Source organism: Marmota marmota, unplaced genomic scaffold (assembly GCF_001458135.2).
Source record: "Marmota marmota marmota unplaced genomic scaffold, marMar, whole genome shotgun sequence".
NCBI classification, from domain to species: Eukaryota; Metazoa; Chordata; class Mammalia; order Rodentia; family Sciuridae; genus Marmota; species Marmota marmota.
In genome coordinates, this window is record NW_025999869.1 from 22,934,896 (window position 1) to 22,948,172 (window position 13,277).

The 13,277-nt window shown below is 38.0% G+C and overlaps 2 protein-coding genes across 8 annotated transcripts in view; both read right to left on the reverse strand.

The window, feature by feature from the left end:
• Meikin (meiotic kinetochore factor) overlaps window positions 1-7,485 on the reverse strand; it is a 173,748-nt gene extending 166,263 nt beyond the window's left edge. Inside the window, exons 1-3 of the mRNA XM_048783234.1 lie at window positions 2,990-7,485; window positions 2,495-2,582; window positions 789-849 (exon numbers count right to left, since the gene is read on the reverse strand). Coding sequence (XP_048639191.1) covers window positions 789-849; window positions 2,495-2,582; window positions 2,990-3,396 — 556 coding nt within the window. The 5' untranslated portion in view covers window positions 3,397-7,485. The remainder of the gene's footprint in view (window positions 1-788; window positions 850-2,494; window positions 2,583-2,989) is intronic.
• Window positions 7,486-11,345: 3,860 nt separating this feature from the next.
• Window positions 11,346-13,277, reverse strand: part of Acsl6 (acyl-CoA synthetase long chain family member 6) — a 52,857-nt gene continuing 50,925 nt past the window's right edge. For all 7 annotated transcript variants that reach the window (XM_048783275.1, XM_015492816.2, XM_015492815.2 and 4 more), the window contains one exon: window positions 11,346-11,818. In XM_048783275.1, the coding sequence (XP_048639232.1) occupies window positions 11,681-11,818 (138 nt within the window). In that variant the 3' untranslated portion in view covers window positions 11,346-11,680. The remainder of the gene's footprint in view (window positions 11,819-13,277) is intronic.

A 13,277-nucleotide genomic window follows, 5' to 3' on the forward strand; every position in this document is an offset into this window, starting at 1 on the left:
GGTTTGTTTCCACTTTTGATATATTCACCAATTTGATCTCATTTGCTTTTAAGAATTCCTCTGTATTTCTGGTGTGCCAAAAACACCCTTTTTTTTCTTTTCAAAAATAACTTGAATTATATCAGTATGTAGATGAATCAGATTTCTACCACCAGCCCTGCATGTCCATCTGCCCGTTTGACATTGCTAGTCATCCTAAAGGCATTCATAACTTACAGTTAAAGTGATCATATCATTCTTATTTTAAAGACTTTAATGGCTTCCTGCTGCTGCAAAGATAAACATCAATATCTTTGACATGGAATACAAAGCTATACAAAGTCTATAGTTGTCCTATAGTCTTGTAATCACATTTCCATCTACTGACGGTCTTTCAGTTCACTGAACACATAACGGTCAGTCCCATGGTAAGGTCTTTGCAAATGCTGTTCCCTTTGCCTTGATTTCTCTTTACTCATCACTTTGCATAGTAAATTTCTACCCTCCTTCCTTTAGATCTCAATTCAATTGCCATTCCCTCAAGGAAACATTCCCTAATTTAATTAAATTCAATTAATTACACTCAAGTCAATCTCCCTTTTGTAACACTAATCACAATAACAATTTCATATTCACTGGTATGTGCTTGTAGGCTTTGGGGATGAGGTCTAGAGTACAATCAGAAGGATTTACACTGGGCAAGAGGAAAGATATGTTCCCCTGAAATAGAAAGCTGAAGAGAGATACAAATGAATGCTGATTAGGAGGAAAGACAGAAAGCAAAAGGTGTTCATATCTAATAATCTTACCTGATATTAGTTCACTATTAGATGAACTACTATCAACCTGGAGGTCCTCAGTCACTGAGTCCTATGTGGAATAAGAATAAAAGAGCATTAATTATGTGACTCAATATCTTCACATCATATTGATTTTAAACATGAAAAACTAATGTCAATTTTGTATATCAGTTTCATATGTATAACAGATTCAGCTTACTAATCACAAATGTAATCCTTTACTTAATATTGTATCTAAAAATAAATATTAAACTATAATACTATGGACATATATATAGGTAATCAACAATATAGGAATCCACTTACTACTGTGAGATAAACCAGTAAATAGAAGTCAAAGGTGAATATTTTTCTGATCCCCTAAGGAGAAAAGGCTTTTTTCTCTAAATATAAAGGCAAACAAATATATTAAAAGAAAAAAATTAATAGATAAGTCTAAAACTCTATATCTAAAATTAAATACATAAACAAACATGGTAATATTTGTCATATAGGTATAAAACTATCATCAATATGTTATAAATAGATTTACACATACCAAAAAAAGAAAAACAAATGGTGAGTAACACGAGGAAAAAGAGTACCAACTCACTAGCATTCAAAGATATGGAAAACAACTACACACACACACACACACACATTCAGTTTGAGTAATATGGTGCCAATTTGCCAACATGATTTAAAAAATTGTAAATATAATCTACTCTTTGACCTATTGCAAAGTATTTATTTTAGTGTAAGAATTTGAGATATGTTAAAAAAAAAAAAAAACCTTCTGTACCAGGATGTCCACTAATATCTACAATAGCAAATCCTTAGAAATAATCTCAATCTCCAACAAATTACAGTATATGTATCTATCCATAAGACAAAACACTAAGACGCTAAAAATCATTTTTGAAGACTATTTAATGTTAAGGGAATATATACAAAGGCATAAAAATTTGTAAAATGTTTAAAAACACACAGAATAAAAGCAGAAAAATATAAAATTTTGAAGAAACTTTAAAATATTTTTTCATAGTATAAATCATCTACAAGGAACACTTTGTTGTATGCTGTTAAAATACGAGGTAAAAGAGTTTAAAAAAGAAAAAAGCCTTAGGTAGAAGCTGACATCCCCAAGTCATGCTACAGAGGAATATGTAAGCTAAAAATATGGGATTTGATAATCACCTTTAATGTCAGATAAGTCACAATTCATTTTTAAAAGTCGAGTTTCCCCAAACTACTGCTATACAACTATAAAATATTGTACAGAATCCACATTAAGTACACCAAGAGTTTATATAGTCTATGAATGAATGTTAGACTGCTCTGTAACATATTGAACTCTTGGTAATAAATCGTTTCTAATGGTTAATAGAAAGTCAAATGGAAACCATGAAAATGGCTTTAAAATGTCAAAGTGCTACCCAAACATAAAGAAATCATTAAACAACATTTTGAATCTGTCACACAGAAAATGAGCCATAAATACATTTCTCCAATACTTGTTAAAGAAAAAAAAATGAAAGTGAACAGTTATGAATCTACCTGAGTCAGAAATTTAAGGTCTTCTTATCTAAAAATCACAACACTCTTGATAAAAATACTAGAAAGCTATGCAGTTTCTACTGAACAAAGACCATTTTATTCTTTCATTCGGAAGGGCATTAACTACTACATGTGTGTACACTAAGTGTACCCTCCCACCACAGGAGAAACATACATACACTCAATGGAGCCATCTTCTCATCCTGGGTCTCGTCTCGAGTGCTATTTTCTTTCAGGCTTGTCTCTCCTGTAATTCTTAACTGAGTGCTAACAAATAAACAACACAATTAGTTTGCACCATGTGGATTTGACTCTACCTGTCTCTCTCTTCATATTGTTCTGAACCTGAAAGGCTCTTTAGAAGCATCTTCAGGAAGAAGTAAGGACCAGGAGATTTGCACCAATACCCAAATGGCGCCACAAATACTTTCCTATAGGTTTCACATTTCACTTGCTTTAGATAACTTGGCAAGATTTCAGCTTTCTTTTTTTTTTTAAACAAAATTCTTTGTGAAGTCAAATTTCTCCATCTAAGTAAAACAATATTAGAGTATTCCATTTATTCTCTTTGTTGAGTCTTAGAATGGCAGGCTACTTTGCAAAAAAAAAAAAAAAAAAAAGAACTGAGGTTTTCTAAGAAGCCAGGCGGCCTGGACTGCACCCAGACTACCCACCTTGGCAATGCAGAGCTGCTAGCTCCCTGCCTGCTCTGCTCAGTCTCTGCTATCTTCGGCAAACCCGGCTGTTTGCCTTTCCCCTTCAGGCCTGCAAGAGGGCAGCACATTTCAGGGAAAGACCTTGGCAGCCCACTCAACGGCCTGGGGGAACCCTGGGCCGGGGGCCCAGGCCTGCCGCCCTGCCCCCCACCTCCCGGGGACGCCCCGCAGCTCCTCCCGGGTTCCATGGAAAGGACAAGCCTTGAGCCCAAACCTGGCCGGGCCTGTGTCCTCAGGGGCAGGTCTTGGTCAGGAGTCGGAGTTACATTGAGCCTCTGGCCTGCCCGCTTCTTGTAGGTGTAGACCCGTAAAGACCACAAGGCCATCCCACTCCTAGGCCTTGGGAGCCCTGGGGCCCTCGACATCCTGTCCTGCCTCGTCCTTTCCTGAGGAATCGAGTTACAGTCAGAAGCACAGAGCAGGCCTGCAAACCAACACCCCAAAGCCAAAGCCAAGGAGTCTCCTCCCGCCTTTTTAATCTCGTTGAGGCCTGGCAAGGGCTTCTGGGAAGACGGAGGATTCAGAGGCCCCGCCCCCGGAAGCAAGCGCTGGGTCTCGGCGGGTCTCACTGCCAGCGGAACCCAAGTTTTTTGGGAAAGGAAGTCACTCTTTTACTTTTCATTTACTCATTAGTCAGTTAGGCCCAACACCGGCTACCCATGCTTCCGCCACTCCCTTTAGCATTGCATAAGGCCTTAGTAATGGGGTTTTAGGTCTCTGGGCACAGGAAGTCCAGCTAGGGATCTGCCCTATCTCAGTGCAGAAACTTCAGAGAGGAATGAGTGCACAATAAGGCGATAAGGAGCATCTATTTGACACTTGAGAGTCTAACCAAGCCTTCCAGCATACTGGATTCTCAAGGGCAGAGACCCTTAGTCTGTGCCCAGAAGCTACCTCGTGGATATCTGGGCATCTTGTGATCAAGGCAGAAGACTCCTCAGGGGCTCCCCGACCCTTGGGGCTCAACTCAATGAGCTTCCCTTGTCTCCATAAACCCAGGTTGAACCATCTGGCTGCATCCAATAAGCATATTGCACACACGACTATAACAAGTCTCCTTTTTTCTTAATTTTTTTTTTCACAGCATTGGAAAATGCAGTCTGCAGAGATAAAATTAGGAAAAGCTCAGAGATTTTTTTCTGGGACTATAAGCACATATATACCTGGTGTATTCGTAATAAAGTTACTCTGAAGTTTTGTATTTAAAATTTTCTCATAGAAACATTGATGACAGTTGATTTAATATATAATTAATCATCAAAATACAATAACAAAAGAAGAAAGAAGAGAGGGTAGGCATTGTTTCCTGGTTAGACATACTAGTGCTTTGAGACACTGAATCAGTGTTTACTGAGCACCGTACTCAGTGTTAGGTATTGTCAGTGTTGGGTATTGTAGTAGATGGGATACAAAGGTACATCAGAAATAGTCATTCAGGCAAAACATCACAGTTGTGCTACAGTATAAAGTGATTATCTTATTCCAATATCCTTTCTTTAGTCACATTCATAATATGCTAATAGCCTCTAGTCTACAAGCCAAGTTTTGTAGCTCCCCTTTCTCCTTTAGGGGCTCTTGTGAAAAAACTTTAAAGTTCTTAAATGACCTTTGGGAGGTCTGGACCCTGAGAGGGACTAGGTCCAGAAATGGAAGAAACACTGAAAAATGGAAAACAATTTAAATCAAAAGTTGATCATCCCAAGAACTCTGGTGCTCATCCCTAGAACTCATCCCTAGAACTCTGCCTTACTACATTGAATCACAGTCACTAAAGTGTCATCAAGTAAAGATTTATGGGGATTAATGCGTAATTTTAAAGTTGAAATAAATTCTAGCATGGTTTCTTTAGCCAAAAGAATCCTTATGTTACCTAAGTCATTAGTCAAAGGCCCCAGCTCTGGTTGTTCCAACAGACCAGGCTCTATCACTGTTCCAAGATGCCAATCAAAGACACCAGCAATGGTAAAGGGCAAGAAAGGAGCTTTTAATCAAAGTGGCCACACAGGGAAGAACACATGTAGGCGAACAGTGACCAGAGATCTGCCTTCAAAGGAATGAAAGCAACTGAGATTTTATAGAAAAAGGGAACAACGGCAAGGATTGGGTGTTTGCATAGCTGGGAGATTTACATAGCTAGCAGAATAAATTATCCTGGTCAGGTAGTCTGATTGATAACACTATCTCAGGACTGGTTTTTGTGAAGCTCTGGGACACTCATCGTCACTTGAGGGGGCAATTTGGTTCCCAACATGAGAAGATCGTGTAGGGAGATGCTTTGGTTTCATCATGGGCTAAATAGTCCCACTTAGTAGGGGCAATCTCATTATGAGGTAATGTGTTCTGAGAGGTTTGGAAGTTGCTTGGAGGTAGTGTCAGTCCTTTGTCATAAAGATGATTGTCCTGGGATCCAAGAAAACTGCAGAAGAAAATGACTCCGAGGGAAAAAAGTTAAAAAGACAGAGTCAAAAAGGGACAAAATGGAGTTCGTTAAGAAGGTGACTGAGCCCTCCTTCACTTAGAAACGATCTAGCTGTTCCTCGTTTTGCAGCTGAGGAAACCACAGCCTAGGGAAGTTCCTTACAAGGGATGGTTAACATTGGGGCCATGACTCTCCTGGTATTTGACTAGTATTCTCAACCTGTTCCCATTCCTTCTAACGTGTTGGGAAAGAGGTAGGCGAGCAAGGCCAGGCGTTTGAAGCTCTCAGAAGCCAGGGAGGGGAGGGACTAGAGAGAGAAGTAATCTGTTTACAACTTCGCCTAAAGCCAGCCTAAAAAAATGGAAAAAAAGAAACCTATGTCATTATAGCACAGAACCAAGGTTGGGTTCTTGTCTCATAAATTTGAAGAATAAAATCCATGGCACAAGGGTGAGAGCAAAGTAACAGGATTATTAGAGTAATAGAAATCAGAGTTCCTGAAGGAGGAGGAGTCCCAAGAGATACTGAAGACTGACTATTGTCTGGGGCTTTATATAGATCTATAGGTTTAAAGAAGTCACCTTCTGCTCAATCCTGAGTAAGACACTCAATGTCCACAAGATATCCATGCACCCTTTATTCCAATCAAAATATCTATTAGGTGTTTCCTTTTTTGGAAAGGCATAAACCCCAGTGACACAGGTCCTGATTTAAAAATAGCCTTTTTATAAATTTCTTAGCAAATACCTATAGGTGCTGTTTGTGCTCTACTGCTCAGAAAGTTACTCATGGGCCCATCTCCCTATCTGCCCAGCCTTATCTCTTCCTAGTGACTTAACTATAAGAGGGTGGAGGTAGGGCAGAGGCATCTCAATTCAGTCATCTGTCTCCCCTGATTCCAACCCCAAATACATAGATACCGGTACACGTGTTCAGTCATGAGTATTAAGTTGAACTTCCATATCCCTACTGTAGTGCTCCCAGACATATACCTATGTCTATACTGATGGTGTTTAGTTCATCAAATGATGGGTTTGACTAGACTGGAAACAGTCATGGATAGACTAACTTCTATGGGCAAACAAATTCCAATTTTTGATGAGATTTCTGAAGAAAGCATTCTGAAAAACAGCCCCTGGGTTTGAGATTGCTTAAAGCCCAAAGGAGGTCTTTCTGCCTAATGGTTTATTATGGAGTAATCCACAGAAGAGCCTTGTGGGTTTTTAGGGGTCCATCTGAAAACCAGAATGAAACAAATCATAGCAATGGATCAAATGTACTTTCAGGTATTGCAGTGTTAACACTCTGCAACATATAAAAGGGGACCAAGAAGATTTTCCTTCAGTAGGTATTTCTTGAATATCCACTATGGGCCAGATCTTCTGCACTGGGGCTAAAACTTGAAGCAACTCAGTCTGGGAGTAGAGACAGAGAGAACATCAATCAATCAACCATGTGGGAAGCTTCTAAGTTGAAGCTGAGTTTTAAGAGACGAATGGTAGGAGTTGAGGGATTAAAGGAAAGAGATTCTAGGGAAAGGGGACGTATGTGCAAAGGCACAGAAGCACAGGATAGCTTAATGCTTTAAGGGCACTACCAAAAGTAACTGGTGATTAGAGCTGAGCCTCCATGGGGAAGGGTCAGGATAAGAGATGCTAGACCTTGTATGCTGAACCAGGGAGTGTGAACGTGATCCTGAAAACTATGGAAGGTCATCAAAGGAGCATTAGGCAGGAAAGTGGCATGACCAGATGGCCATGGCTGAAATGTGGATGGTAAAATTTGAGGAAGCAGAGCTGGGAATATGAGGACTACTTAAGGAAACAACTGTACCATCCAGATGAGAGATGAGGGTGACCCAAACTTCACAAATAATTGTGAGAATAGAGAGAAGTGGTTGATATCATATATATGGAGAAGACATCTGCATAATTTAGATATGACAGAATGTGCCATCTTAAGAACTTATGATTAAAGGGTATTATGGAAATATTGTTTGGAAAAACAGTATTTTTGAAAATTTCAATTTTTTTTTGTTCTTTTAGTATAAAAATGATTTAAATCCAGGTGGTGTAGTGGCACATGCCTGTAATCTCAGCATGTACCCAAAGGCTGATGCAAGAGGATTGCAAGTTTGAGGCTAGCCTCAGCAACTTAATGAGGCCCTAAACAACTTGGCAAGACTCTGTCTCTAAGTTTGGGGATGTGGGTCAATGGTTAAAGCACCTCTGGGTTCAATCCCTGGTACAAAAAAAAAACACTTAAAACCAGGACACAATCGATGATAGTAGGAGTTCCAGCAAAGGCAAAAGAGAGTGTCCCTGGGTGCACCATAAGATTTTGGAGTTTGGGGAACCTTATAGAGGATGCAGATGTAGAATATTCTGGTTGGCAATGGAGCTTGATCCTCTGATGCCATAAGCACCATGATTGAAGATTACCAAATACATTCTCATCACGGAATCTGTTATATAAATATATAAAATAGTAATTGTAAGCAACTTTGAGAAATGAAGTCTTTATTTTTTTACAAAAGTTTTCATAAATGCATTTTATAGTTGGTATGCATGCTATAACAAAGCAAATGAAAATATAATTGGTTAAGATACTTTTATGCATATTTAAAAAGTAATTTTAATCCCCTCAGTTTTCAAAAATTGAAAGTAGAATAAGCAAGTCTTCAAAAAATATCCATTTCCACCCCCCATGCAGTTACTGCAATGATTTAACAAGGAAAATTAAAATAATCAGTTCAATGAATGTTTAAAAGCCATTGTCTCTTTGTGAAAACACTTTCTTGGGACCAAGTTTAGAAGTGCTTGTATTTCAAGTATTTACCTATTGCCTCTGTGTTACAACCATTAAAGTGATCTCACTGAAGAGTTTCCCATTTGGAGTTTGGTCCTCATCCTCATTTGGATGCTAATCCCATCCTGATTGTAGTTAATTATAGATTCACAGGATTATATAACATATTTGAGAGAAAATTTAGGTTACTAGGATCCTTTTTTCTTTTCATTTAAATGTCCTTAAAATAAAAACTGGCAAGAAAACACAGCCAACTTATAGTTCACCAATTTCATACATGATTATTCATTCTTTTTTTTCCTGAGATATTAAACAAGTTTCTAAGTAGTTGGTTTTCATGCAAAAATACATTTTCCCATTCTTCACACTCATTTTTATAGTATCTTGTATTTTAAACTACATAACATTTGTGCTTTGTACATTTGGAGCAGAAAAGATAATTCACATTTTTTTAGAGCAGAAAAATAAAAGATAATCAATTTTTTGACGGGTGACATAATCAAATTAAGTGCTAACTTCAGGTTGCTAAAACATTACCTGATTACAAAAATTCCAATGGAAACTTGTTTTTCTCATGCTGCTAATTTTACCTAAATTTAGAATGTAAGAGTGACTTGTGTAATCCTTGAACTTCTGAGTTACTAATACATGGAGCTAGGCCTAGGTACTACACCTGGCCAGAGCCTCCTCTCCCACCTGGAGGGGAAGCCTCAATACTATATAAGGACATTTTTATGGCAACAGGAAAAAAATGGTGCATATTTCATGTTATAATATATACAACAGGATTGGTTTGTAAAATGAGAAACAGGTCCAAAAGGCCAAACATTTAGGAACATATTTATGCTTAAGCAACTGATTCTCTGTTACACCTCTAGTCTTAAACAGGATCCAATGGCCAAAGTGAGCATGACTCTTAAGTACATAGTTTTGGTTTTTTTTCTATATTGGTTAAAGAAAAACACAAACTTTTTCTCTACAAAATAAGGTTGAAAAATCTGAAGCAAGAAATATTTTTTTCATTAGTACATATTGTTTCATTTGTCATTTATTACAAACTTAAGTGGAATTATAAGAATAGATGAGTACATGCAATGTATTTAAGGCCCAGTGTTTACTTTTCTCAGCACATCTGCACTAACCCTAACCAATGGGCCCAACTATGATAATTAACTAGAGATCAGGAAGTCTTTTAGAATACAGGATCTTTTGAGTGACCAAAAAAAAAAAAAAAAGAAAAAAGAAATCTTAAGCTGTCCATAAGTAATTATATCAACTGCTATAAGGTGTAAATAGAATCAAAATAAGTTTCAAATGCTTAAATTACATTACTTGCCCTTAAAATAGTATGAATTTCCAATTTAGGTAATGATTTTCACCTTTAATTGGTAAAATATATATTAAATATTTTTAAAAGCCAGTGCTGTACAGATATGGTTTTGGACATCTTAAGCATTTGTTCAGTTAGAAATGCCTTTGAAAATTAATATTAATTATGAAGACTAGGCATGGTGGCACACACCTGTATTCCCAGTGACTCAGTAGGCTGAGGCAGGAGAACTGCAAGTTTGAAGCCAGCCCCAGCAACTTAGCAAGACTGGGTACAGTGGTGCATGCCTGCAATCCCAATCACTTGGGAGGCTGAGGCAGGAGGATCACAAGTTTGAGGCCAGTTTAGCAAGTGAGCAAGGCCTAAGCATCTTAGTGAGACCCTGTTTCAAAAATAAAAAATAAAGAGGTAAAGGGCCCCTGGGTTCAATCCCCAGTAACAAGAAAAAAAAAAAAAAACAATAACAATGTGCACAGAACTAACTCATTTATTAAATGCCAAATTTGCATGTCTTCAGAGAGACTATGCCCAAGGAATATGTAAAAAAACTGAATAAATACATCAAATGATGCTGTTGTCTACTTTTGACAAGACTTAAATGTAAGTGTACAAGCACTGATGTGGATTCATCCAGTAGACCCATGTGATTATGCAGTTTTTAACTGACAGCATTCATTCAGAGTTTGGACTTCCTCCAGGGGAAGGAGTTTCTGCCCTGAAACACTGAGCACATATTTTGAATTAACACACAAAAATTGCATATGAATTGTTTGTACATTTTTCAGAGTACTATCCCTACTGAAGAAAAACACTTTCCTAGGAACAGTGCCTTTTTTCAGATGCACACTCCATAGTTTGGAACTGATGTGCTACCCAGGAAATCAGGGTTTTTGTCATATGGATTCTTGGCACCTAGGTACAGGGTGTATCCAAATACATAATTCAAGAAAACAAGTTTTATGGTTAAACTAGGGAGCATTCAAAGATTCGGGGAATGGAATCGTGCCACTAGCAGTGGCAATTATGATGGACCTAAGGTATTCTAAGGGCATTTTTAAAGAGGTTCTTCAAAATTGTTATTAAGAAATTATTTTCTTTGGAAATAATATCCACTTCTTCCCATATCATACCTTGATAGTCTTATTGAAAGAAAGTGAAACTGTTCAGAATTGCAGCCATAGTTTGGTTTCCCAGGCCTGGTAAATGGAAGAGGGAAAGGCCCCAGTATTAGGTATATTACTGCTCCTCATTCTGAAGAAGAAACTCCATGTTTCTTTTTAAGTCTTCCCCAAGGGTCTGTTCATCATAGAGTCAACAGATTTTAGAATTCATTATAGTAAGAAATCCACAAATATGTGCAAACTATATTTGATTAGTTTTACATTACATTTTTTATAGGTAGTTCTTAAATATCTTAATGACATTAATAAATGAGAAAACATTGAAAGATCTTTGTAAGTTGTTCTATGATTATCATATTCTAGAATATCTGAATTTGAATTTTTCATGAATAAAAGTAAAAATCAGAGATAAAACTTCCACCTCAATAAGGATTGTCATGTTTAACAAATCTGAAATCATGAATAATGAGTTATCATGTTTTAGTGTGATTCTATACACGTCATTTTAATTTTTTAAGTCTGACTTGATTGTAGTTTTGATAATCAGTTGTTGAATGAGGTAGACATTGCCTAGATATTTGCTGTATCTGGTTATTATTCCACAAATAATTAAGTACAATATCAGTTATGCTTTTCCTTTATGTTTAATAGTTCTGTGAACATTGAGAATATATTACTTTTAGTGGTACACATTTCTTGAGAAAATGTCTTAATTTTTACATTGCCATTTGCAATATTTTTAGCAGCTTGCTACAATATAATTTTAATAAAAATAAAGTGTACTCAGTGATGATAGAGAAAATATTGTTAAAGACCTCTTGGGACAGGAAAAGGCTCAGTCATAAAATCAGGTGCTTATTCTTTCCCAGCTGTGTCATTTCCCAGCTGTGTCATTTTTACTCGTTAACTTTCAAGAATTACTATAATATTGCTGCACAGTCCATTATACTGAGAAGAACTTTCCTTGAACTTCACATGGAGGTTGAGTAAAGCTCTTCTATTTGTTTTTTGAAGTACTCTCTCAGCTCGGGTCTCTTAGCCTTTAGTGTTGGTGTCAGCAAGCCATTTTGAACTGAGAACATGTCAGAATGGATGTAAATTGCTTTAACCTAAAAATCAAATGCAGAATACATCTTTAACAGGAACAAAACACAGCATTAAGAGCATACATGGTGAAAGTAAACAGGTATATAGGAACAGACAGATGTGTTGATAAACACTATGCTCAGTCAAAAAATTTCAGCCCATTTGATGTATCTGAAAGCCATTTCCCCCCTTCCTTCTTATTTTGCCAGTCAACAGAAGTGAATGGGTTGCTTACTCTGTGCCAGGTACTGAGGATACAAAGAGGTATTATGAACATACCCACCCACAGGGAGCACACATTAGCATACAGCAGAGCAGACAGAGATATGCTGGGCAATTATTAGCATGGTATGCATGGGATGAAGGAGCTTCAGAGTTCAGTAAGTGGTAGGGGAGAGGGAGGAGCATCAGGGAAGACTTCCCATTTCAGTGAGGATTAGAAAAATGAGTAATAGTCAACCAGCAAAGGGGAAGAGGTGGGTAGAGAAGGGCATAATAGGTAGAGGCAGGCTCAAGAAAAAAGCTGGGGGTGGGGGTTGCGGGACGATTAGAAATGGCAGAGCATAAGAAGGGAAATCCAAGGGGGTTCTTGTATAAAATAGGTAAAGTGAGGGATGAAGCTGAAGTGGTAGATGGGCCACTTTATGCAGGAGCCCAACCTTACTCTATAGAGTGGTACTGAAGTGGTACATGGAGGTTGAGTAAAGCTCTTATATTTGTTTTTTGAAGTACTCTCTCAGGTTGGGTCTTTCACAAAGAGCAATGGCAGGGCTGAACACACACCTTAGAACCATCTCTCCAAGAGAAATGGGAAGGTGGTTTGTGAGAAAGTGCAGACTGGAAGCAGGGCAACTCTTCAGAAGGACTAGGCAATTCATGGGAGAGGAGTGAAAGGCCTACAGAGATGAGTAAGCAATTCTAACCACTCAGAGATGAACTAGCAAGAAGAGTCGAGAGGAAGGCAACCTCTGGGATTTCCAGGTTTCTGTTTTCGATGGCTGCCTAAAGACAGAGATGTTATTCACAGGAGGAATATAAAGTCTGGGGGGATATGATAAGGTCAAGTGAAAAACAAGTTTCACCATGGAATTTTATTTCACCAGAGGGGAGGCACGGAGAGATCACAGTGTCCACATTACCTACTCTGATGGGGCAGAACCCAAGCCTCCTCATTCAGTCTCCTTGTGAAGCAGAATGAGGACTGGACAGGATGGAAGGGACTGATCTAGGGGAGCATGGTTAGGCTCCTCTCATGTGCAGCTCCAGCAGGAAGGCTCATGGTGAGTTCTTTGAAAGTCTATGTTCTGGGCTTGGGTAGGCTGAACCCTGAAGTGACACCATCACTAAGTAGTTACCGTCATGACAACTGCACCCAAATTCAGTAATTTTGTTGAGATGATACACTCATTTCATTAAATAGTGGTGATATTTAATCAAGGTTGCAAACTGCTGTACTGCAGACGTCAAAGAATTAAATAAAAA